This window comes from Acinonyx jubatus, chromosome D2 (assembly GCF_027475565.1).
Source record: "Acinonyx jubatus isolate Ajub_Pintada_27869175 chromosome D2, VMU_Ajub_asm_v1.0, whole genome shotgun sequence".
NCBI classification, from domain to species: Eukaryota; Metazoa; Chordata; class Mammalia; order Carnivora; family Felidae; genus Acinonyx; species Acinonyx jubatus.
Genome location: NC_069393.1, coordinates 71,676,277 through 71,703,124, shown reverse-complemented (window position 1 = coordinate 71,703,124; position 26,848 = coordinate 71,676,277). Strand labels below are relative to the sequence as shown.

General features: G+C 51.9%; 1 protein-coding gene across 3 annotated transcripts in view; it reads left to right on the top strand.

Annotated features, from left to right (window-relative positions):
• Positions 1–26,848, top strand: part of HSPA12A (heat shock protein family A (Hsp70) member 12A) — a 165,566-nt gene that overhangs the window by 77,059 nt on the left and 61,659 nt on the right. Inside the window, exon 1 of one of the 3 annotated variants that reach the window (XM_027063205.2) lies at positions 19,443–19,666. The exons of the other annotated variants lie outside the window; for them this stretch is intronic. Within the exon in view, the coding sequence (XP_026919006.2) occupies positions 19,624–19,666 (43 nt within the window). The 5' untranslated portion in view covers positions 19,443–19,623. Of the gene's footprint in view, positions 1–19,442; positions 19,667–26,848 lie in introns of those variants that run through there. 3 annotated transcript variants of the gene reach the window in all.

Here is a 26,848-nt window from a genome sequence, read left to right as displayed (position 1 = left end):
ATTTTTGCCCAAACCAAAGCCTCAAATAGAGGGTCTTCTGGCCCCACCCAGCTGGGGCCAGTTTCACCCAGATTCTGGGAAGCTGGGGTGGCCTGAGCATGGAAAGACTGGTCCATATGCCACGATATGGACGGACGTAATCTATGCATAGAAAAGAGGTCCGCAGAGACCGCCGTCAGAACGGCCACAGCGGTTATCTCTGGGCACTGTATTCTTCCGTATGCTTATTTTATTTTGTTGTTGCTGTTTGAAAACAATCCTATTTCATGGGTGTCATTTGAAAATTTTTAATTTTAATGTATTCGCTGAAAGGTCACTGACTCCCCCTGGCCCACACGTGCCATGAGAGAGGAAACACAGCTTCATTCAAAAGCAGCAAGTTTCCACCATGCGTAAGTTCCAGTTGAATTACCAAGTTGGTAACGCCACGCCCTCTCAACAGCAGGATGTGTTTTTCTGTCCCTTGTCATCTCTGTCACCATGAGCAACAAACCTTCTTTGTGCATCTGCCCTGTGCCTGGAGCTGCTCTAGGGCTGGCGGTGACGTAATGCTGTCCCCCACGTGCTGGCATTTGGGTATCAGGAGCAGGTGAACATAATCTCTGCTGAGTGTAGAGAGAGAAGCGTCCTAGAGAGTGAAGGGCTAGCTTTGTGCAAGATGGCGGCGAGGTGAATGATTCCCAGGGAAGAGGAGGGCGGTCCAGCTGAGTGTGAGAGAAGAAAAGTGGAAAAGAGGGCCATGGTGGGTTTCCCAAGTGATGTGAAAATGTGGGGCCGTGAGATGCTGAGGCTGCCGGGCAGGAGGGTCAGGAGTTAGGCCAGACCCTGATCCTGGGCGTCTTTACGACTTCAGCCTATAAGGGATGAGGAGGAAGTCAAGGTTGGAAGATTTCAGATGGGAGTGAGCCGTGATCATGATCTGCATTTTGGAAAAAAGCATTTTGGCAGTTTTGTCAAAACTGGATTGGGTGTGGGTGGTTGGGACTAGAGGCAAGGAGACAAAGTGACAGAGTAACCTAGTGAGAGCTGGCCAGGGGCCCATCTGAGGTGGTGCTGAGGGGCCGAGGAGGAGTGACTGTGGGTACTAGTGACCGCCGGGGTGGGCGAATGAAGCAGGGGTAAGCCAAGTGCTTTTTGCTGCACCACGCGGTCTATGAGGGCAAGGCCCATGTGTGTTTGGAGCCTAGCACAGCCTGGCACCTACGAGGAGCTCAGTGAATATTTGTACCCACCATGTACCATAAGAAACCGGGCTGCCAGAGTGGTCAGAGGAACATCACTGCAACATCCCCAAATCACTGAAAGCGACTTCCAATTTTCCTGCTGTCTCCTAGAAAAATGCAAAGGGGGGACATTCATGACATCCAGCAAAACTTTAAAAAAATCCTTTTTTTCTTGTCATCGCCTGCCTCCCCACACTCTCGTTTTCTCGTATTCATGGCGGCCGCCTCCAACATCGCTCCTCTCTTTCCAGACGCGCAAACGTTCTTCTTTGCATCTGTTCTTTTTTTTTTTTTCCCTTCCATCTGCACCTTTGAGATCAAAGCTGCCTTTTTGTTCTTCTCTTCTTCTTCTTTTTTAAACTCTGGTGAGAATTCTAATTCTCTTTCCATGTACATCCGCTAGCCTCTGGCTTCTCCAGTTGAGCGTGTGCTCATATGTTTTATCCTTTCTCTCCATTAATATCGTAGAAACCCAAGCACCAACGATACACAGAGAAGCATCCTTTTAGAAGCGGGGAGAAGGGGAGACCACACACTCGTATACTTTCCTGATCTATTTTTTCAAGTTGTTACTTAAAACAAGCAAATGTTTTCGGCAGATATTGGAAATATTGATTCCTTGCATTTGGTAGCATTAAACAGAATAGAAAGTATTTTTACAGATATTATTCTACGCTATCATCCCAAAGCTCTTATGTGATGCTATTCATATCTTCATTTCACAGATGAGAAAAATGAGGTGTAGAGAGGTCATGTGATTTAAAATTTGGTAATTAATTAAGCAAATCGATGGTGACTTGGGGCATATGATTGGGACTTCTGACCGCAGTATTTCTTGAGTTGGATGGGCACATTCATGTGTGGGTTGTGTATTTTTGTGTTGTTGTTGTTCTGTTTTTCTGTTTTTGTTTCTGTTTTGCCAATTCTTGCTAGGATCAAAGGGCTGTCAGGGTCTGACTGATCAGAGATGTTGGGTGACTTTCACAAGATCACACAGCTGGTTGGAGGGGAGGATTGCTTAGATTCTCAGATTCTAATCCAGATTCTCCAAATTTCAGGTTCTGAATTTCACGCTGCAACTGTCCTAGGCTGCTGCCAGCCCAGGAGAGTGGACCCTGGAGCTTTTAGAACCCTTGAATCTTAGGGGTTGGGTAGAATTCTTTGGCTGCAAGCAACAGAGATGGGTCTGGCTATTCAAGTTTTATTCAAAAAAATGTAATAGAAAGACAAAGGGCAACTCATAGAATCAAAGGAGCTGACCAACCAGGCCTTGGAAAGGATAGGATCTTGGACTGAGGGTCTCAGAGGGAGGTAATTCCTTGGAACAAAATTAGGTGCTGCCACAGCAGAAGGGGAACGTATCCTGTGCAGGCACAAATCACCAGTGTCTACCTCGGGAAACGTCTACCACTTTGCAAATGAATCTTGGGTGCTGTTAAAGCCACTGCTGTGGACTCAACATCTATTTCCACCTTATTTCTTTTGGAAAGAGCCCCGATTTTGCTCATACTCATGGAAGGAGACTCTGTCTCCAGCTCAGGAGTAAACCCAGCTCCATTTAAGCCAGGGGAGAGAATCCTATTGTCCTTGCCCATGATTGGTTCAGACTTCAGAGTGGTCATGTGGTCCGGTTCTGTCCAGTGAGAAGTGACCGGAGAGGCTGGATGGGGAAGAAGAAAGACCCACAGGAAGACATACAATCTTTTCCCTCTGGATACTCAGCGGCTAAATAGGACACAAGGAACTGCAGCGGCCATCTTGCTCCTGTCCCCTAAGGTCAAGCCGCAGCATAGTTGAGCCAGACCAGAGAGATGGGGATGGTGCCACCTCCAAATCGCTTGTTACCGAGTCAAGATTTTTATTGTTTGCAGGCAGAGGTGTCCTAATACAGAAACTCTCTTGGATAGAAGGACAGATTTATTACCCGTTACTCCAGAGGTTAGTACTAAGACCAAAAGGTGATATAATGGGGGAAACATTTCAACCAGGAGAGGAAGGGCTTGCTGACATCAGTCTGAGATAGGGGGTGTGGTAGCTTCAGGTACTGAGTTCCCATCAGGGGAGGCATTCAAACAAGATGTCTGTCCGGGGTGCAGTAGAAGGGTTTTCTGCACAGAGCAATGAGATCACCTCTAAAGTTCCTCTGACCTTAAACTTCCAGGATTCTGTGCTCAGGAACAAGGACCTAGAATCAACCTGGACCTCCCTTCTAAAGCATTCCATGGGGTCAGACTTTTCTATTTTCTATTCATCTGAGTCCATCGTCTTAATTTTTTTTCTTTAAATTCAGTTTTTCTGATACTTTGAAAAACCTGAGCGAGCTTGATGTGTTGCTATCCTTAGAATCTTTGAAAAACATTTTATAAATATATTCTTTCTCTCTCTAACACACACACACACACACACACACACACAATCACATGTGCACACATGTACACACAAACACAATTACACACAAACACCCAAATTATCCACAGGCAATAATTCTAACCAGAAAACAGAAACCCCTTCCCCTAGCCCCTGACCATATTCCAGTAACCCCTGACTTCTCTGTGTCATGAGCTGTCTAGTAAGATAAGCCGTGAACTTGAAGTAAGAAGATGTGGGTTTGATTTCCAGCCAGGCCGCCTCCTGGCTGGGTGGTCCCGGGTAGGTCACCTGCTCTCTTTCGACCTGACCTAAGAAGTCATTCAGCAAAGTAGCTATCCCGGGGCTGGCACATATGTGGATCTCAGCAACTGAAGTCATGAGGCATCGCCTCAAGGAGGCCTGGATGTGTTCAGAGAAGGGGTCCAAGTGTGGGGTGAGGGTGGGCAGAGTTAGCAACATTCGCAGAAGATGGGACATGGATGCTGATTTGAAGGGTGACCCAGAGGTTTCCAAGGAGACCAAAGTCTACAAATCAAGGAGACCAAAGTCTACGAAGTCCCCCTTTCTTTTTTTTAATATATATATATATATATATATATATATATAAATATGTTTTTAAGTTTATTTATTTATTTTGAGAGAGAGAGAGAAAGAGAGAATGGAGGAGGAGCAGAGAGAGAGAGAGGGAGAGAGAAAATCCCAAACAGGTTTTGTGCTATCAACGCAGAGCCCAGTGTGGGGCTCAAACTCACAAACTGTCAAATCATGACCTGAGCAGAGATCAAAAGTCAAGTGCTTAACCAGCTGAGCCACCCAGGCACTCCTCAAGGTACCCCCTTTTTTTTTCAAGACAAAATTTAATGTTTGTTTATTTTTGAGAGAGAGAGAGAGAGAGCAAGTGGGGGAAGGGCAGAGAGAGAGAGAGAGAGAGGAAGACATAGAATCTGAAGCAGGTTCCAGGCTCTGAGCTGTCAGCACAGAGCCCGACGCGGGGCCTTAACCCACAAATCACGAGATCATGACCTGAGCCAAAGTCAGAGGCTTAACTGACTGTGTTTTGCAGGTGCCCCAAAGCACCCCCTTTCTTGAACGGTGCCAGGCACCTGACATTAAGACAGACTTTTCCGACCCGTCCCCTCTGTTTAAACCACTTCTCCCACCCACTTCTGTTGATTCAGTGTTATAAAGATTCACATATTGACTTTCTTCTGATTATAAAAGAAAAACATGTTACCTGTTGAAAATGTGGGGAGTAACATATAAAAAATAAAGATCACTCATACTCTTGTTATACAGAGATGACCATGATTGCTGTGTTAACGTCTTTCCTTCTAGTCTTTTAAATGCACGTATACCTACTCTAGAGAAATAGAGAAGTGGGTTGATGTGATGTATTTACCTAGATATGTGGCTCTGAGTCTATAATCAATAGTGCCTGACATTTACTGGCACTTACTATGTGCCAGCCACTTGTTCTACGCACAAGTATCAACTCATTTAGCTAGAAAGTAGCTACTGTTATTATCCCCAGTTTACCGATGAGTGCACCGAGGCCACCAGAAGTGCCCACTGTCACACAGTAAGAAATTGAACCCAGGCCTGTGCTTTAAACTGTGATCTCTAGATACTGCCTTTTTTTGTTCCTGGCTTCAGCCTAAAAAACATCCTACGTGTGGAGGGCTTGGAGAGCCTCTCTCTGAGAGCCTTCCTGTTACCCTTGGCTGTTTAAGGGAAGGGGTGTTTATTTTTTAAAATGTATGTGTATATGTATGTATTTAGAGAGTGTGGGGGGGGGAGAGAAAGAGAAAGAGAAAGAGAGAGAGAGAGAGAGAGAGAGAGAGAGAGAATCCCAAACAGGCTCTGTGATGTCAGCCCAGAGCCCAACACAGGGCTTGAACACACGAACCGTGAGATCGTGACCTGAGCAGAAACCAGGAGTTGGATGCTTAACCAACGGAGCCACCCAGGTGACCCAGGGGGAGGATGTTTAGAGAGAGGTCAGGTGACCTGGGGAGAGCAGCCTGGTTGTCCACGCAGGTGCACTCAGCAGGCCCTAAGTGAGCATTTCTGCGTCCGGGGCCCTATCCTCCACCCTGTCACTCAGAACCGGAAGTGACAGCCACACGAGGTCTGCTTTTCCCAGGGAGACCCCTGCAGTTAGCTCGGCTCAGGGAAGGCAGGCATATCAGCACACCACACTGCCAAGTTCACATGGAGAGCCTGAGTTGGGTGGGCCTCCCTCCCCTTTGCTGTTAAGCCCCTTCTGTCCCAGGGTAAGCAAGCCACACCTTGACAGAGGCTGCTTGGTTACCAGCCTGACTCTGGTGGGGGTCACAGGTCTCAAATTGCTTTGCTGACCAGCCTTGAAAAAGTGATTGAAATTTTCCCGTGCCTCGGTTTCCTCATCTGTAAGCAGGATAATGCTAACACCTTCTTCTAGGGTTGTTAGGAGAGTAAGGGAAAAGAACATAACCCACAATAATCCATAATGAACTGTGTGCTCTTTGGAGAGGGCCTGGAGCTCTCTCTCTCCCAGGGTAGGAACCAGGTTTTCCCATCCTTCTATTTACCAGCTGGGCCTAGTACATAATAGACCCTTAATACCTGCTTGTTTTAGTGTGCAGATAAATAAGTGAATGAATGAATTCCCACCCTGTAGATCTGTGAACCCCTGAAAGTGGTGTGCACAGTATCAGATTCCCAAAGAGGCATGTGACCTGGGAGGTGTCGAAGGGTGGCCACAGGCCTTGGGACAGGGTAGGGTAAGCCCCACCCTGGTTTGGCAGGAGCCCAGGGGGCGCCCGGGTGCCCTGGCAAATAAGCTTGGGGAAGGGCAGACATTCTGAGCTCATTCGTGGGACCTGAGAAGGACTTTTGTGGGATCTGACATTTCGTGTCCAAATGTGAAATTCCTTGGCCCCCGCACAGAATTGAATGTGTTGGCTGCAGCCAATTTGCCTTCTGATCTCACACGCACACCCCTGGTTTGTTTTGAGAGCTGCAGTTTGGAGAAACGGCAACATAATTTAGAAACCAAATCGCATGGCCAGAGTGAGGGTAGTGGTCGAGGCAGGATCCAGCTCCCCGCCCTTCCTGGGAAGTGAGGGGCAGTCTCCTGGCAGAGTTTAGAGAAAGAGGAAGATAGAAAAATATGACAAATCATTAAAGGGGATCTGGAAAGGACCAAGGGCCCCCTCATTATCCCTCTGCCTTAGCACAACGGTTTGATTTTTCTGCATGCCAGTTATCTATCACATACGGGCATGATTTTAGTGGTTATAATCAGTATACAGACTTTTTCTGCTTTTTTTTTTAACTTAATATGATATTATGACATTTTCCCATGTTGCTACACCACCTTCCTATTTATATTTGTGATTCGAGTCAGTTGTACTCTTTGCACGAAATAACACTGAAAAATACATGCCTAAATATAGTTGTTTTCTTTTGACATAGAATAGATTTCTAAGAGAAGGAATAATTGATCAAAGTGTTTTTAACGTCACAGATGCTTTTCCAAAGTGTGAAACTTAGTTTGTATCAGCGTTATCTATATATGCGTGAAAGGATAGTTTTAACACAATCTCATCATCATTAGATATTATTGTTTCATTGTTTTACAACTTACCCAATGTTTTGTAAGCATTTAATTGTAGACACACATATAAATCACTGCTAAGAATGATAATTTTTCATGTGCTTGTTTAACATTTTCCTTCATAGGTATATTTCTTTGTGATTTTTTAAAAAAAATTTTTAACATTGATATATTTTTGAGAGACAGGGAGAGAGACAGAGCATGAGTGGGGGGTGGGGAACAGAGAGAGAGGGGGACACAGAATCTGGAGCAGGCTCCAGGCTCTGAGCCATCAGCACAGAGCCCGACGCAGGGCTCAAACCCATGAACTGTGAGATCATGACCTGAGCTGAAGTCGGATGCTTAACAGACTGAGCCACCCAGACGCCCCATTTCTTGGTGACTTTTGTGTTTAGCTCTGTACTTTGAGAAACACACATGTGCACACATGCACACCTGTTAGATCACATGTGATGCAACCTACGACCTCATGTATTTTTCTTTTTATCCTCAATTTGCTTTGTTTCTGAAACAACAGAAACTTAACTTTTTTAAGTTCAATATTTTGATTTAAAAAAAAGTTTTTTTAATGCTTATTTATTTTTGAGAGACAGAGACAGAGCATGAGCGGGAGAGGGGCAGAGAGAGAAGGAGACACAGAATCCGAAGCAGGCTCCAGGCTCTGAGCTGTCAGCACAGAGCCCGACGTGGGGCTTGAACTCATGAACTGTGAGATCATGACCTGAGCCGAAGTCGGACGCTCAACCGACTGAGCCACCCAGGTGCCCCAATAGTTTGATTTCTTAAAAAAATTTCTCCTCTTGCTCCAACCTTAGAACTTTATCAGGACACCAGGGAAAAAAAGCAGGGGGTGGGGTGGGAAGGAAATCAAGACGATGACAACCAGGGTACCTGGGTGGCTCAGTTGGTTGGGTGTCTGACTTCGGCTCAGGTCATGGTCTCACGGCTGGTGGGTTCGAGCCCTGTGTCGGGCTCTGTGCTACAGCTTGCAGCCTGGGGCTGCTCCGGATTCTGTCTCCCTCTCTCTCTGCCCCTCCCCCAGTCAAGCTCTGTCTCTCAAAAATGAATGAATGTTAAAAAAATTAAAAAAAAAGACAATGACAATGTTTGGGGGCGGGGGTAAAGTAAATAACACTCTCCTACCTTTACCCCGACCATCCTCCATCCTCAGGGTGAACCAGAGGTCGTAGGACAATGCATTTTCTTCCCGTTTGACCAGTGAAAACTGTCCAGGTATGGGCCTGTTTGGGGAGGAACTGTCTTCCTTCTCTCCCCTCCTGCCTCCCTGCGAGCCAGGGAAGGCCTTTGCTGGAGCATCTGGGGACGTTATGTGTAGTGCTGGGGACTGCACTGCACCGAGCAGACCCCTGGGGCAGGGGGAGGCTGGCTTGTGGACCCACCGTGGTGCCCGAGAACCCTGCCCCTGGCCTGTGCGCCGGGCCTGCTCTCTGGGCAAGGTGAAATGTTGTTCCGCAGTTGAGTCCTTGGTTTACTGTCTGGCACCAGATAAGCAAACACAGATGGGAGCTGTTGCTGCTGGTGACTAAGGTCGTTGTCACAGTCCTCCTTTCCCGGGCGGGGGCGGGGGGGAGCACCCATCCCCGGTCACTGAGCATTTTTGTCTTCACAGCAGCCCCGAGAGGAGGGTATGATGATTAGTCCCATTTGGCAGATGAGAAAAACCTGGCTTCGAGTGATTAACACCAAAAACCCAGACGTTGCAAAGCTGGCATTCTGCTCAGGGTGGGTGACAGGCAGGGTGAGGCAGGGGGACTAGGTGTGACTTTTATCTGCACTGTGGGAGACTGGGCATCAGATAGGCTTGGCGATCTGCCTGAGGCCACACAGCAAACGCACGGCAGAGCCTGGTCTTGGAGACACGGGTCTTGAGACTAGGTCTGGTGCCTGTCCCACTACGGACGTGGTGATGACTGCTGTCAGCCAAGTGCACACCATGCGCCAGGTGTGCTGGGTGGGGCCTTCTTGGTTCTTATCAGCCTAGGAGGAGGTCCCGGGGAGAGGCTGGATGAGACCCAGGGTCACCCGCGCCTGAAGCTTGTGTTTTAGCCACCCCGGCCCTGCCGCACGCGGGTTTGCCCTGCAGGACCGTGGGATGTGAGCCTGTGTGCCAGCGCGGGGCTGGGGAACAACAGGGCGCCTTTGTCCCTGCTCCCCTGAACACCAGATTGTCCTCCTGACACGTGGCCCACATCCCTCGTCTGGCTGAAAAGAGAAGGCTGATCAGTTTTACCTTTAATCTGTCTACTTTCCAAATTTACAGAGTTTCTGGGGACAGGCTGGTTAATAAAAATAGTCTCCCGGGAAATGTGTCCACTTTTCCACACAGCTTCTTCCTCGCTCAGGCAGGCTGGGACTCATTACTGAGAACTGGTTACGAGGAATCACCGTGCGTAATGACCAACGTTGACGGCAAGCTTCCTTTGTTGAAGAAACTGGGTTAAGCATTATCTAATGTAAGGCTCCAGTGGCTCCAGTAGATAGGATTTTATCAACCCTCTTTTACAAGTGAATCCGAGAAGGTAGGTAACCTACCCAAGACGATCGACCTTGGAAAGGGTGGAGCTTGGATTCAAACCCAAGTGTAACCCAACTCCCAAACTCATACCCCTTAACTCTTCCGCTCCCTGCCCCCTGCCTTCCAATGGAGGAGATAGAGGGTAGGTGAAGCCCGGAGCATTTTCCTTATACATTTTGCATGCCTGGGTGTTGGTCAAGGTCTCCCTTGAATTTTGGTGACACCTGTCTGCTTCTCCCCTTTCCGCTGGAGTTGGGAGCTCCTGAAGGCTGGGTCCATGTCTGGCTAGACTGTGTCCCAGCACAGCAGCACAGTGAGGCGCTTGTATGTGTCTGTTGCAACGGGAGAGTGAATGACAAGGCACGATGGGGCGGACAGGTGGGTGACCAGCTGTCTTGGCTGATTTGGAGTGGGGTGTTTTTGGAAACGGTGTGATTTTAGGGCAAACTTTGGTTGTAGAAGAGAGAGGGAGTAGACCCATTTCCTTGACTTCTTTTAGGACAGGACTTTACCTCCAGATGGTGAAGCTGGCCAGCCCTGGGGGGCTCCTGACTCTGCTCCTTCTAGCTCCAAGTCTTCCGGCAAGTGACTTGACCTTACTGCGCTCAATGTCCACATCTGAAATGTAGGCCAATATTGGTTTGTGCCTCAGAGGGAAGGCTGTGAAAACTAAATGGGCATGTCTGGAAAGGACCGCTGCTGTGATAGCTTCCTGGGAGGAGAGTCCATGTCCTGTGAAAAGTTGGATTTTAAACATTCGGTGATTTGGATGTTGGGTACCTGGGGTTTCATGATATCATTCTTTCTACTTCTATGGATGCTTGAAACTCGCCACAATAAGCTGTTTTGAACACAAGTAATAGATGTCTGTTAGTTTTGCTTAGAAAACAAACACAAATAGGGAGATGGGGAGTGGGCAAAATGGGTGAAGGCGGGGGAGGTCCAGGCTTCAGCTTATGGAACGAAGGAGGTACGGCATAGGGAATATAGTAAAAAAATACAAAACCGAATATAATCGCAGATATATCGTGGGATAGAATGCAGAATGTACATGAAAATTTTAAATTAAGCGGTAGATTCTAAAGAAATGAATGGCTTAAAGCAGCTGCTTAGGATTACGACCTCAGGCCGAGGCTGCTTATGATCTCACCGGGCCTTCAATGTTCTCACCTTTAAAAATGTCAGGAATAATGACACTTCCCTCCAAGTACTTTACGAGTCAAGCGAGAGAAGAGATGTGAGGGTGCTTTGGAAACTGTAATTCTGCCTTCCAGTTCAATGATTTGTTCATCCTTTTAATACGTTTCTTGAGGCCCTGCTACATGCCAGGTGCCAGACTAGGTGCTGGGGCACAGTCCTGCACAGCTCTCCATGGCATGCAGGGTAGACTGGGGGCATTCTCCTGAGATCACGCTGCCCAGGTGCAAATTCTGACCCTGCCACTTACTCCTCGGGGAATCGTGGTGGGCCTCAGTTTCCTTGTCTGCAAAATGGGGGCAGTGATCCTTCCTCTGCATTGCTGTGAAGATCAAAAAGGACAATAGAAGTAAAGTGCCTAGAGCAATGCCTAGCGCACAGCAAGTACTTAATATATGTTCGTTATTACTACCTCCCACAGGGAGGCTACAGCCTAGTTGTATAGGCTCAGAATAAACAAGCAAAATCGCTTTGAAGAAGAACCGGGGTGGCATGACCTAACAGGAAACAACACATGGGCCCCTCCAGGGCCCCTCCAGGGCACTGACCTTTAAGATAAATCAATTGGATGATATTAAGCAGGGGCAGGGGTGAGGGCAGAGGGCAGCAGAAGGTGAGGCAGGAAGAACTGCTCTTGACAGAGTAGCGTCGAGTTACTGGGTATAGTTGGTCAGGTTGTGAACTGTTCAACCCTTAGACATTGTGGACCTGCATATATATATTTTTTTTACATCAATTGTCTGGAAGATAAAATGAGTGTGTTATTTTGATCAGGATATTACGCTGGTTTTCCAGCAGTTGGAAGTTAAGTGTCTTGGGAAGGGACTCCTTGTTCTAATGGTAGTAATTGTGAATGTGTTATATGGGTCAGTGGAGGCTCAGGAGTGGGGGGATAAGACAGGGGTGTGACTGGAATGAAGCTAGCGGGGTGGATGGGGCCACATCCTGCAGGGCCTCGTAAGGCTGGGAAACAAGTTTGGGTTGATCCTAATTCCAGTGGGAAATTTGGGGGAGGGTTATGAACAGAGGACAAGTGGATCTCCACCCACTGCCCCGCCATCCATCAGGCTGACCTGAAGGGGGCGCAAAGAGTAGCAGCTGGAGGCCCCCGGAAGGCTGATGAGAGGTGAAGGGGATGGTCTTTTGTTGCCTGATGGTGGTGGCCCTGGAAAGTAGTGATGTTCGTTGCCCATTTGTTAATGAGGAAAAGGCCAATGCAAAGTAAAAGCCAGAGGGAGGTGGGGAGAAGACAGGATTCTGAAGATATTTTATAGCCACAGATTAGTTCTTTTTCCTGAATCTCAAAGTCCTTGAAGACCTCCCACTTCTCCATCTTCTCACTTTGGCCAAGATGCCTGTGTTTTGTTCCCACATGGCCCGGAGCAATGTCCAGATTGGAAATCCATTGCAAGCAAATGGATCTGGGACTTTGTGGTAAAGGGGGTGAGGATAGGCGGACCCCTGAGGCTGGAACTAGGGGGAGGGGCAGGTGGGCCTGCCAGGGGCAGGTGCAGTGGCTCGGCTGGTGTCAGCCCCAGATGCCACCTGGGTAGCTCTGGATCTGAGCGGGACTGTCTGAGCACTCCGTGGCACCGCCTCCATTGATGGTACCAGGAGGGCGACACCCCTGTCCCCTTCACTGGGGGAGGCAGGGGTTCGGAGGAGGTTGGTTAACTGGTTAACGTGCCCAGGGCACCCTGCCTGATGCCGGGGCCCTCCCTTGCCCTGCCATTCACAGCTGCTTCCTGACATGGCCTGGTCTCCTCTGCCCAGTCTGCCCATAGGAAAGCCACCATTTTGTTCAGTTGCTAACTAATGGAGACTTTTGAGTTTGATTCTTAGTCTGGGGTCTAAGGGGCCTCAGCTGGGCTTCAGGGTGCCTAGAGCCTGGAAGTGTATGGTGGGGGGCACCCTTTTCCCAGAATAAGGGCAGAGTCTTGTTGGCCAAGAGTATAAATTTTGGCTGTTTTGCTTCCCTGAAGCTTGGAATGATAACTGGTACATAGTAAAACCTCAGTAAGTGTCTGTGGAAGGAGGGAAGGATTATCTCAGGATTAAGGTCCTTATCCAATTGTTCTTCCTCAGCCCATGGCTTCCACAACTGAAGGACATCTTTTCATGGGCTATTAGCGAAGACTTAATGGTCCCTCTCTACTTTATGGGTGAGGCCCAGAGACAAGCTCTCACAAGGCTGAGCTCAGGAACCTGCTGACCTCAAGACGGATCTCCCCTCCTCAACCCAGTGCCGCCTTCCTCTCTTCTCCATGCAAAGACTGTGACCATGGACCTGCCACCACAAAGGAGACGCACAATAGTGCAAACTGCGCGGGCAGAGAAGCCCGCCTCCATGAGGGATGTGCAAATGTTCCTGTGATGGGGCAGAACCATCCAGAAAGGCAGCTCTAGGATGGTGGGAGAGCAAGTAGCACCAGCCTAGGGGAGAGTTGATTTTTCAAGGACTTTTCCTGGCATTTGAGGCTGCAGCTGGCTGAATCTGCCCAGGCTTATCCTTGCACGGTGCAGAATGCTCTCTTTCTTTGCCGGGTATAGAATTCTAGAAAGCTGGAGAGAAGGGATTCTGGAGGTCAGCATCATGACGCGGATGCCTCAGTTCACACTCTCTGCAGGGGACAGATATTGCTAATCATCACCGCATTCCCTCCCACTGAGCTAGAAAGGGCCTTAGTGCCTCCTCTGGTGTCCCTGCCAGGCATTAGCAATCAATTGCAGTTAGCTTCCTGCTGGGCCTTTTGGAGGGGGGCCACTGAGGGCCCAAGAAGCTGGGAAGCAGGGCGCTGTCTCTATCTGTACGATTTTGAAGGAGAGATTTAGCTTCTCTGAGCCCCGGTTTCCACCCCACTATTTATTTACTTGACCACTCATTCATTGCTTCCACAAACATATATTGAGCACCTACTGTAAGCCAGGCATCGGGCTACCAGCTGAAGAAGGTGCAAGAAGTAATTTTTCCCTGTAACACAAACACTTTTGGCTCTAATAGTCTACAGTTTGTTGCAGCCTTTGTGAGAGCTTTCCTGGCCACTGGATCATTCCAGTTTTCCTTCTCTGAGCCTTGTCTCACTTTGCCCTGTTCTCCTTCGTATGTGGCTTCCAGAATGTTCCATCTTACTATGAACCAGTAGCTTGCAGAGCCAGGGTTTGGGCCTTCCTGAGAATACTGCTAAGAGAGTGGCCACAGATGTTTGCTCTGCTGTCTGAAATACTTACAAACAATATTTGGATGACCCTTCATTACCTGAGTAGGCATTTCTCAAGTTTACACTGCAGGCCTGAGTGACTGTGATATTCTGAGAAATAATTTCCTCTGGCCCTTGAATGTTGCTCCTGGAAGAATCACGTGGCAACCCATGTTGTATATGTGAAATGTGTTTTGGAATGTTAATGGAGAAGCTGATTCACACCAGATGGGGTAGAAATCCAAGGGAAAAGGATGTATAAACTGGACACTGTGATTCAGCTCTGAGTTTGGATTTTTAAGAGGTACTAAAGGTCAGAAGTCAAGGAGAACTTGACCTATTGCCCGGGCTATCCCTTAAGATTTTCTGTGGCCTTAGCTCATCTGAATCTCGGCCCTGTTATAAAGGAGTCACTTCTATGATATTCAGTGTATAGACCAAATTCTGGTGGCATCTCACAAAGTCCAAAGCAGCTTTTACTGGAAGCTTCCTACATAAAAGCTCAGATTTGGATTAGTCTCAGTGTTTCTCAAAATCAAAAAAAAAAAAAAAAAAAAATTCTGGATAAACATTTTAAAAAAGAGCTACTCACCCCCATATCTTCTGTGTGTCTTTCACCAGCCAAAATTTTTTTTTGCCTAGATCCATTCTGTAATTTATAAGACACAAGGGAGAGGCATTTTTGTGGTCCAAATTTGCCAATTAAATAATAAGTCCTATTTACTGTAGCACATGTAGCCTGGCCCTGTGCTGAGTGTTTTACATATATTATCTCCCATAATTATCCTGCCTGTGATTATGAACCCCTTTTACCGATGAAGAAACAGACCCAGAGAGGTGTGTCCTCGGGTCACTTGATGGGGACAGGGAATGACTCAGCCCAGATTTGAACCTCGGGTCTGGCTGACTCTACGTGGCCCCACATTCTTCTCCACTCTGCTTTCTTGTGTTGTACTTGCCCTGTCCCTGTCTCACTGCACCCTCTGGATTCGCACCTTCAGTGGTATATCCACGAGGAAGGCAGGAGGGTGTGTCTGTCTGGGGGCTGAAGAGCAAGGAGGGAGGCTGTTGCAGGGTGGTGTCTGTGGGCTGGGGGAGGGGGGGGTGAAGAGAATCTCAGAGAAGATGCGTAACTGAGGGCCTGAGGCCGAGGCACTGTTTTCCTTTTTACTATTTAACTGTCTGTTCCAGGCGCTATGCAAAGTCTAGGGGCGACAGTGGTGGACGTAGCCGACCTTGGGAAGCTTGCAGCCGGAGGGGGAGCTGGGCCACATGATATCGGAAAGACCTGAGTTCTAGTCTCAGCCCTGTGGCTTCTCAGCTGCAGCTTTCTGGGCCTCGATTTTGCCGTCTATACAATGGGTTAATAGTAATAGTGACCCCAGAGTTGTGATAAGTGCAATGATAGGAGTGCTTGGGGAGTCAGGCACCGAGGAGAGAGTGGGGGCCTCATGCTGTCTTGGAGGGCCAGGTGGTTTCCTGGAAGAAGTGACATCTAAGTGACCTGGAGAATGAGAGAGGTTTACAGCAAAAGGAGTGGAGAATGGGCTCCCAGGGCAGGTGTTCGTTCTTTGGGGAACTGAGGACAGGCCCACGTGGCTGAAGTGACCGGCATGAGGGGGCGGTGGTGACATGGCTCTGGGCTGGGCCTCTTTTTGGGACTCCAGTGGCCAACTGCAACCTGTAATTGATATAAGCAGAGGTGGGGACGTTCTCACTGCCCGCCACCACAGACCACAACCTGGGGCCCTATGGCCCAGAAGGTGGAGAAGAGATCATTTGGGGGGTGCTGAAGGGAGCCCACAGGGAGCACTGTGAGGGGGAGTTTGGAGGGGAGGCGGAGGGGATTTGCTGCAGAGTGACCCCACAAGTGTGGATGTGGTCTGAAATGGCTGCAAGAGCCCCCGGGAGTCGGACGGCGTGTGCGATTTGGCGTGAGGGGTGGGAGCATGGAAGGAGATGAGGTCGGGACGCATCAGGAGGCTGATTCATGTAGGACCTGGTAGCGGAGGAGTGAAGAGACCTCACTCTGTCCCGTTGGTGAGGGGACTACGGGCATCAAGGGAGGAGGGCGGGAGCCCTTCCCTCTGTCGAGTGACAGGAGACAGGCCCTGCCTGCACGGGCGCCTTCTGTCTGCTCTGAGAGGGCAGCGCCCCCCAAGCACTAGGTGAGGCGGTGCATGTGGATGGCCACCTGGGCACCCGGCCGGCCGGCCCAGCGTGTGCTCGCCAGGGGGACTCCTAATGAGTGTGGTGATTATTAAAGCCCTGAGGGCAACCCCTAGGCCGACTGTGCCCTGCCTTTCATATTCCCTGAAAATCAAAACCGTCTTCTGCTCTCTGCCCAGCACGTCATTCCCCATCGTCCTCATGCGCCCTCCTGTCACTGTGGCTCGGTGTCAGCAGAGAGGGCAGATGGCCCTCAGGCCTTTCCGCCATAGGTGGCAGGAGGGTGGGGACTACGGGGTTCCCGCTGGTTCTGACAGCCTGCCAAGGCCAAGGTCTGGATGCCAGGGGTCAGGAGCCTGATGGAAAGAGACAGGTGCCATAAGGACACTGAGGAGGAGCACCCAGGCCAGGATGGGGGTGCAGGGAAGGCTTCCTGGGGTCGGGAGGTCCGTGCTGAGCTCTCCAGGCAGCCGGTGGTGGCGGGGTGAGGGGTGAAGTGTTCCAAACACCAAACGCATTTTGAGGCGTTTGAAATTCCAGCATCTCCGAGAGGCAGGGGTGGGTGTGGGGGAGAAGGAGCCGAGAGGTGGGTGGGCAGGGCAGACCAGATTCCCAGAACGATGGACTGAGGCTTAAGACAGGAACCGTAGACCCGTGTGGTGGCCCTGCAGACATGTAGGTGGTGAGAGATGATGGGTTGGTGGCAGTGAAGGTGGAGGGGAAATGCCTAAGGTCCCCTGGGTAGCACTTGACCTGGAGATGGGCCGAACTCGGACAGACAGAGACACGAATGAGAGCTGATGCCCAGGCGTGGGGCTTGGCGGCTTGTGGGTGATGCTGCCTTTACGGAGACCCTGCGGGCCAGGAGGGGGGTAACGGAGGATGAGCTGGGCTTTGGTAGAATGGGAAGGGCCCGGGAGGTGCCCTGGGGAGACTCTCAGGAGGCCTGGAGCCCTGGTGGGAGGGCAAGTCCTGGGTGAGGTGGACCTCCCTGCGGATAGACAGAGGAGGCTTCTGAGTGCTGAGCTGCCTGAGCAGCGGTATAGAAGGAGGAGAAAAATAAAGTGAGATGTGTGAGTATATAGCTTACGGTAGGAGCCTGGGGACTGGGGTGGCATCCATCCTGGGTTTCCCTGGGCTGGCGGCCTTGGACTGGGGTTCTGAAGGATGCCCGGATGTGGGCAGTTAGGGGAGGGAAGGGAAGGGGGCGTCAAACATGGAGACAAATGTAGACTGTAACCATGTCTGAGGAAGTCAGCTGGAAGGGCTGAAGCAGAGTTAACCTTGTCACCTGCACAAGTGCCTTAACCCTTTCTCCGGCCTGCATTCGGGTGCCACATGCTCTTGGCCTGCAGGGCCATGTCTTGGATCTGCCTCTGAGATGCTGGGGTATTGTCTCAGCAGGCCAGTAGTCTTAGTAGGGAGAGGGCACTCTGTAGGAAAACAGTATTCTCCACTCTGCGAGTGTCCCCAGCCATGTGCCCCCGCCCCCCCACCGCCCACTACCCTGCACAAGTGGCCATTGTAAAAAGCTGCCTGTGACTTCGGAATATCTAATACTTTTTGGACTGCTTACCATGTGTCAGACCCCAAGCAAGTCATGTTCATGCATCAGCTCATCTAGTCCTCTTCATTCTCACAAAGGGGGTTCTCTTGTACCCATTTCACAGATGAGGATATTGAGGCTCAAAGAGGTTAAATAACCAGCTCATGGTCTCATACACAGCCAGAGACTTCACACTCGGGATTTTTAAGGCAGGTAGGGGGCAAGTTCATCCTTCTCCTTCTACTTCTTTTTAAATGTTTATTTATATTTTTGAGAGAGAGCACACGCGAATGGGGGACGCGCAGAGAGAGAGGGGGGGACAGAGGATCCAAGCGGGCTCTGACAGCCGAGAGCCCAACGCGGGGCTTAAACTCTCCAGCCGTGAAATCAACCTGAGCCAAAGTTGGATGCTCAACTGACTGAGCCACCCAGGCACTCCCCAAGTTCATCCTTTTAACTCATCACCCTAACATCACTTTCTGAGCAGAGGGTGGACTCTGGGCTCTGGTGGCAGCACCCCGCCTACCTCCTCCACCATAACTTGGCTGCAGGATGATGCCTCCCTTAGGTGCCCTTGAGAGAGGTGGCCCATCTCAGGGCATGACGGATTGCTGATCGTTATCCCCGTTTGGTCACTCACTTGTGTGTATTCTAGGGATCATCACCGAAATCCCTTAAACCTCAGTTTCCTTCCCTGCGAAATGGGGACCAATAGTTCCCACCTCTTAGAGTTATGCAGGGAAAATGAGATAAGGCTCTGAAGCACTTAGCATAGGCCAGGCATAAGGGAAAGGCCAAGTAACGGTGGTCATTAGAGTCTTATCACAACCCTCGTTGCCTTCTTGCACAGAGGACCCAGCAGCCACTTGGCCAGTCGCGAACAGGTGCCCGGGCGCGTGTGTGGGGCGGAGCCTGAGTACAGGGAGGATGAATCATTGACCGCCGAAGCTCTGCATTATTAATGCCGTTATTCTCAGACTTTTAACGAGGGCCGGGTTGGAAGCCCTTATATGGGAGGCGCGACGCAGCCACCGAGGCTAGCGCCTCCCGGGGTCCCGAGTTGCCATGGAGTCCAGCGGGCGACCCGGAGGAGGATGCCCGCGGCAGTGCGCAGAAGGAGGCCCCCAGCGCAGCAGGTCCCCGGTCTGCGGCCTGAGTCCTGGCTGCGCCGGCTTCCTCCTTTGCAAGGGCGCTTGCCCGCTCCCCTGGGACCCTGGGGGGTGGGGGAGAGAGATAAATTGGTGGAAGCTGGAGCCGGCTTCCTCGGGAGAGTGGGGTTTCTGTGCGGTGCCTGCTGCAGGGCTTGAGCCCCCTGCCATTCCAGAGAGAGGACGCGCAGCCGGGCGGAGGGGACCTGAAATCCAGTCCCCGCCGCTCGCCGAGCTGTGCGCCTTCTTCCGTGCGCGCCGGCGTTCGGCCGGCAGACGAGCCGCCCAGGCCCTGCCGCGCCACCTCCTAGGCGGCGGCCGACTCGGGGGGCGAGTCCCGGAGAGGAGGGGCCGGGCCTAGAGCGACTGGTCCCGGGGGCGGGCAGACGCCGAGCCGGGCCCCGCGCCTGCTTTTGCCGGCCTTCCCCAGCCTGCCGGGCTCGGCGGGGCGGGGCGCGGGGCGGGCCCGGGAGGAGCGCGGGGAGGAGTCCGGGCTGCGGCGGCGGCCGCGTCACAGCAGTGCTCCCGCTGCCCCGCGGCTCAGACCCGGCCGGAGTGCCGCCGAGGACGCGGACCGGGACCCGCACGGAAACAGGGACTGCGCCGGAGGTTCCTCTCGCGGGCCGGGGCTGCGCGACCATGGCGGACAAGGAGGCCGGCGGCGGCGACTCGGGGCCCCGAGGTGAGCGCAGGGCGCGGGTCCTGCGGCTGCGGCGGGGCGGGCCGGGCGGGCCGGGCGGGGGAGGGATGAGGCGCGCTCGGCCCGGGGCCCCGAAGCTCCCTCTCGGGCCGCGGGAAAGTGGGCGCGCACCCCGCAACATCTTGCCCCAGCGGGGAGGGCCGGGGTCAGCGCCGCGGCGGGGCAGGGGGTCCTGGGGGCCGCCTCCGGCCCGCCGGTCACGTGCTGCGCTCCCGGCCGGGTGCGGACACTGCGGCGGGGACCGCAGCCCCCGCCCGGGCTCTCTGACCATCCCCGTCGTGGCGGGCGGGGGTCGGGGGCGCCTCCTGCGGGGCCCTTTGCGAGTGCGGGTGAGAACCTGCCCACCATGTCCATTCCTTGCGCGCTGTGCGGGGACGCCCGCGCTTGCGGAGTAAAGGGCCGGCCGCCGGGTGGCCCCGAATCCCCAGCGGCTCATTTCCGTGACTCAGCGAGGCGGGGGTGGGAGCCTGGGGGCAAATCGAGGATTTGGAGCTGTCCCCTCGCCCCTCGGAGGTCGGACTTAACAAGCCCGGAGTGGGGGCTGCAGCTCCAGGCTGAACTGCAGCGCACAGCCCGCCCCGCCCATCCCCAGGGATTCTGCGGGCTGTAGAGGGGCGAAGCGGCGGGGGCTCGTCCCCTGGTTGCCCGGGCCGGGGGGAGGAAGGTGGCGCCCAGCGCCGAGGACAAACGCCCGCATTTTGCAAATGTGCCGTGGCTGCTTTCTTTGGGGAGCGAGGTTAGGGCTCACATGGGGCGGGGGTGCTGGGTAAGGAGCGAGAGAGGACCGGGGAACGGAGGGAAGAGGAGGAACAGCTTTTGGAGCCCAGGGCTGTAAATCATGGTTTCGCCAGCCGAGGGGACGGCCTGGCCAGGATCGTGGGTCCCAAGTGGGGAAAGTTGGGCGCACGGAGACGCCGCGCGTCCCTGACCGGAGGGGCTTTAGCAGTAGCAGCCGCTGGAGGGGAGCTGCAGGGTAAACCGCCTGGCGAGGATGAAATTAAAATGTCTCGGAAGTAAGGGAAATTCATCCAGGAAAGGCTCTGCGGGGACCTCAAAGCTGGGGAAACTGAGTCAGGTGGCGGCGCAGACACCATGGGCGGGGTGCTGGCAGTCTTACTGTCTGTGGCCGCGGCCCCCGCCCTTTGCTGCGCTCCGAGCGGCACCTGCCCCCTCCCCAGCCCATTGTTCCTGCAGATCTGGGAGGTGCCTCCCTACACGGCACTGCAGTAGTGGGGGAGTGCGGGGGGAGGGGGACATCCTGACAGGGCTCACTCTGGGGAGCAGCCTGGGAGCGCCCAGGCGGGGCCCAAACACACATCCAAATCTCCCCCGCCCCTGCTCTTCCCCAGCTGGCAAATGCGGTTGTTGGGCTGGTGGCTTTGTCTGGATATCACTCAGCAACTGGACTGATTTATTCCCCCCCCCCCCCACCCTTTTCCTTTAAATTGGAAAAAAAAAAATAGGATGATAGGGAGGGACATCGGAATTGCCAAGAATTGCTAAAGCTTAAGTTAGTGAACCAGTTTCTTGCCTCTCGTGCTGCGATAAATAGTGAATGGCTGTATCAAATGCAAGGTTGGCCGTAGGGTGTGTGAAATCAGAAAGAGTGAGCAGGGACTTGCTCCCCCCGGCCCCCTCCCGCGTCATTTTGTCTTGTAAAATCGAATTCAGCACCCCTCCCCTACACGCATGCACACACAGGCACTGTGTGGTTGTCTCTCCTCAGGCTGGGAGAGCTCCCCATCCAGGACGGGGAAACACATGCTGGGTGTCCCGGGCCACCTGGCACCGTTCGCCCGTGTCTATTCTGGAGTGTTTCTTCACTTCCAGTGATCTGCAGTTCAAGGCAGCCAGTGAGAACATCCGACACATGGACTTGGGACACAGAGCAGGCTGTCCCTGGCAACTTGCTGCTTCTCTCTTGGTTCTCATCCCTTCATCTCTAAAATGGGAGATATTAATAGTATCTCATAGGAGCAGAGCTCACCCACCAGCTAACACGTCTATTTCTAAGGTTTCCTCACTGAGTATTCTGTGCTGGGCAAAGAGCATACCTTATTTTGTTTGTTCAAGCCTCATCAGATCTGTTACCACCATTCCCCTTTCCACCAGGCAGGAAATCTAAACATAGGTTGAGCGACCTATCCAAGGTCACATATCTAGGAAGTATTGATTTGGACTCAGGCCATCTGATAATCCGGCTCTCGCCCTTCACTGCCATCCTGTGTAAGCCCTGTGGGTGTGGCCAGTGATTACTACTCTGTTAGGGACAGAAAAATGGTGTTCTTCAGGGGATCATTTCGAGGATGCTTTTGGTGCAAAAGGATAAGTACCAGAGCGATCAGACCGTGTTGGCTCTTGGGAGCAGTGGGAGCCCTGGGCGGTATGTCCAGAAAGGCTGGCCATAACATTTTTCCCAACGAAGCAAGTGGGGGTGGGGTGTGGGCGGAGTTGCCTGCGAAACAAGAATGTTGGTAGTTGTGGAAGCTGGGTCATGGGTACATGGTGGTTCATTACTATGCCCTTTGTATATGTGCGCAGATTTCCTTAATAGAACATTTAAATTAATTTACAAAACCAGAAGGGCCACCCCTTTATCTTTAGACCTTCAATCCTGCCCCCACCAAGACCTAGGTTGGTGGACCCAGGGAGCCCTAGAAGGATGAGATGAACGGGAGGGGGGGGTGTGGGGTGGTTCAGGCTGAGCTAGCTCCTGTGGTGACCCAGGCAGGGATAGGCATGGGCAGTGGACACCTCGTCATATGCTCCAGGGTGGGGATGGGGTTAGGCAGAGGAACAGCAGGCAGGGGGGTTGCCTGTGTCCCGGGGGGTTCCTCTGGAGGCATTGCGTTGGACTTCGGAGATGGGATTATAATGCCCTAGCAGTTAAGCATCATAAAAATAAACATTTTAAACACTGACATTTATCGAGGACTTCATTTATGCTGCATTCTGAAAACACCAAATGATTTCATGTGGCCCTGGCCAAATCACCTTTGTTATTGAATGGCTGGCTAGGAGAGAGTCCCCGTTACCCCCATTTCACTTCTGGAGAGAGCTGCCAGGCCAGCCTGGCACAGCTGGGAATGGGTTTGAGTGAAGGTTAGGAAGTGACCAAGCTGTCCAGCCTCTCTTAGCACATGCCTGGCCTGTCATAGGCCCTTAGGGAATCCTACTGAGTGTCCGAATGAATGAGCACACGACCAGTAGAGAGTGGCTGCCCCACTTTCCCGTGGCCGCCAAACTACAGACGGAAGTGGAAGGGCACTGGTCGTGGCTCTTGAGGAGCTAAGGAAAGAGTTGAAATGGTGCTCTGGGTTTCACTGGTGAGGACTCTGACCATGGATCCACTTCTGTGTCTGTACTTGCATTTGAAGCTCTGTCCACTGCCACTGTGGTCCCTCTGTACTCCCTGTGCACACTTCCCGCACCGTGTCCTGTGTGTCTCAGAGCCCGGGATCTCCTTTAGCCCTCAGGCAGGTCTCCCCGCCAGGCACATCCTCCCTTTCCCTAGCAAACTCCTACTTATCCTTCAAAACCCAGCTCAGGTATCACTTCTCGGGAAGCCTTCCTAGGCTTATCCATCTTGGTGAGATCTCGGCTGCGTGGTTCCAAAGTCTTCGGTACTGGCTGTTGATAATCTCAGCGAGTGTACATGGGGTGCTCAAGACGTTCCAATTCTGTGTATCCCGTTGACTCTTCCAACAACCCTATGAGGTTGTGTTATTATGACCCCATTTTGCCGATGGGGCGGTTGAGGCTTTTGAGAAATATGGTACTTTTCCCAGTTGAGCAATCAAATCACCCAGCCAATGAATGCTTGAGATGGGATATAAATCAGTCACAGACCCTAAAAGCGTGTGCTTTTCTCTTAATGCCTTTTCTCCCAGCAAGGAGGGAGAGGGATTATGTCTTTCATTTCCACAATCTTAGTAAGGGCACATAGTAGGTGCTCAAAAAATATCCTACTGTGTGTCGAATGGATATCAGCCAGTAATCCCTAAGGGAACACAGCGGTGGGGAATGGCATCTGCATCCTGCCCACTCCTCGGCAAAATGGTGCTTCTAGAAACTTGGATGCGCAGGAGTGGGTGGAAGCTAAAGAGGAGTAGGCAGGGCTCAGTCAATCCTGAAAGAGATGAGACTTTGATTCCAACAAGGGTTTGAGTGACGAGTCAATACCGTGGGGGCGAAATGCTCTCTCATCACATAAATAGGCCTCTGGTAGGGGAGGAAGCTTCTTTATTATTGCTGTGCATAATTAGAATGGCAGGGAGGATCCAGGGGCTTTAATGAATGAGCAGCATTCGGCAGGGAGGGAGCGCCTTCCACCTACAGGCATGTCTGGGCATGGAGAGCAGGGAGAGCCAAGGAGGGGACCAAGACGTGCGGGCACTGCCCAGAACTGACACTGGCCCCACCACAGTGGACTCTGCAAATCCTTGCTGCCTTCCTTTTATTGGAAATGACTCCCGATCCATGGCTCCGAGATGGACGGTGACAGGTGCACAGGAGTAAGGGAGCAAAGTGGCTTTGGGGCCCAAAGTGCGTGTCAACTCCAGCTAAGCGTTCCTTTCCTGGTCTGTGTAAGGAGCACGTGACGCCTGCCTCGGTCTGTTGTGGGGATAGTGCAGGTATCAGAGGGGCAGGGATTTACCAAGTTTTTTGCCCCGTAAGAGGAAGGGAGAGACGGCTTTCTTGCCTCTGTCTCCCAGATGTCCACGGGGATTGCATTGCCTTGTGTGGTGTGGCACGGGGTCCAGCTGCTCTGCTTGCTTTAGAGGCTAGGGAAGGTGGGCAGATTCCGCTTCAGTTTTTCTGATGTGAGGCTGTGTGGAGAACATGTTCAGGTTCCCGATGCCTTCGGACCTTCAGTGCTCCACTCTGACGCGACGAACACCTCTTTGCCGGCAAACACAATGCCTTGAACGCCTTTCCCCCATCTCTGCAGATTCCACTGGTGGGAAGCAGAATGAAAGCAGCTGAAGGGTGATTCTGGAGCATGTAGTATTGGAAGCTACACTCTTTGGCTCCTGGACATGCCCTGGGGTTAGTTCTCGATCCCAGCTGCCTGTTAGAATCACCTGGGGGAGCTTTGTAAAAGCCTTGATGTCTGGGTCTCCTCCCGGAACTGTTGTATCAGGACCTCTTTGAGTGGACAGCCAAGTTTGAGTTCCCACATATTTGGATTTCAGACTTGGGACCTCAGCATGAAGGGGGTAGAGGGCAGGACCATCCGACACCGTTCACTCTCCGTCTGTGTCTGCAGGGTTTGTAAGCACCAGCTCTGTGTTAAATGCTTCGCTTGTGTTGTCTCATTTAATCTTCATGAACACTCCATGAGGCGGGAGGTTTTACACAAGGGGAAACTGAGGCTCAGAGGAATTGGGTACATTCCCCAGGGTGAGAGAGCTGGGGGCAGGAAGGGGTGATGTTAGAACAGAACTCAGGGCCGTCAGCAAAACCTCCATGGGCACAGCTTACCCTTAGGGAACTTTTTCTCAATCTTCAGCCATTTGAGATTCACTTTCCTGATTCCACTGTATGTTCTGGCCACCTAAACTGTGATTTATTGATTACTTTTAAAATTCACCTGCTGTTTTTTTTAACAGGATTTAAGAGTCTTATTTATGTAGATTCCATATATGGGACACCTGTGTCACTTGCCACAAACAGAAGGTAACCGTGGCGAAAAAGTGTGGAAACCCAAACACGGGCAGAACCCTTCAGCCACATGTGTTTTCCCTTGGAAAGCTTTGTGCTGAGGCTGCACTCTGGGTAAGAGGGAGACCAGAGAGTTTTACAGGAGGTCAGGGATACTGGAGCACCAGAGTGAGACATTGTTTTTCTGGAAATCAGTCTCCAGAGGGACTTGAATGGGAAGAGAAGTGTTTTAGGAATCACCTGGGAGGGAGGTCCTTATGGTTTTCAGTCCCCGACCTTCTGGAATTAGACTTTCCAGGGAAAGGGGCCCTGGGAATGGATTTGCAAAGCCTGCCAATAAGACTTATAATGGGGGGGGGGGGGGACTAGGGACTAAGGCACTCCCTCAGGGAGTCTGAACTAGAATGTGCTGCTTTACATTGTCCGAGTCCGGGAGGATGATTCGGTGTGATTTTACAGGAACAGTCGGCTTGGATTCCAATTCGGACTTTACCACTTAGCAGCCTTGGGATTCTGGGCAAGTGACTTAGCCCCTCTCCCACCCCACCTCAGTTTCTTCATCTGTAAAGTGGGAATAATCAATAGCACCCATTTCAGAGAGGATTTTATCTATTCCCACAACCTCTGCTAAGTTTGTGGCTCATTTGTTGTGTTGTCTGTTATTATGTATTATTATGAATCCTGTAGACACAGGTAGGGCATTTATCAGTGGCTGCATTTTCTCCAGAAGGCCCAGAGGGGAAAAGGGCTGGCCCGAGATCCCACAGCTAGGAAGGGGCAGAGCCCAGCTGGAGCCTCAGGCCACATGGCTTCTTGTCCAGCAGGCCTAGAACTTTGGAGATGAGCTGGGTGTCTCAGGCTGTGGGCCACATTTAATGACCATGTGGCCCCTTGCCATGGCTCTGAGCTCCCTGCTGGGCTTCTTGTTTGGGGCAGTAGTGGGGTTCAGTAGTCTTTTTGTATCCCTGGACTCTATCCAGGGCTGCCGACCTCTGCCCTCAGGTGGACTCCCGGTCTGCCGTTGGACGGGCTCTGTCTGTGTGCTGAGACTCCAGGCCTGGAGCTTTGCAGAGACCGTTCTGAGCTCCGCCGGGACCACCCCTCCTCTTCCAGCCTTGACCATGACCTGGCAGCTAGGGATGTCAGGTGGGGCAGCATATGGGCCTGGGTTTTATCTTGAGGGTGGCCACGTGTCCTGGTGGGTACCTCTTGGGCAGTTATGAGAAGTCAAATTCTTAATAGTGACTCCTTTCACTTTCTGAGTCTCCCAGTTTGGAAGATAAACTATGTGGTTGTGCTACTGAGCTCTGTCCTTTCCCCAGCCACGTGGGCCTCAAGTGGGACGGGAGAGGCAGGAGGATGTGTGGCCAAACCGGGTTCAGCCGTGTTTAACTCCTGGGTGTGATGCGGCTGCACCTCCATTTCTCCTTCTGTAAACAAGGGTGGCTTGGGAGCCTGCTCTGAGCTCCAGTGGGTGCTGTGAGAATCGAATGAGAGAAG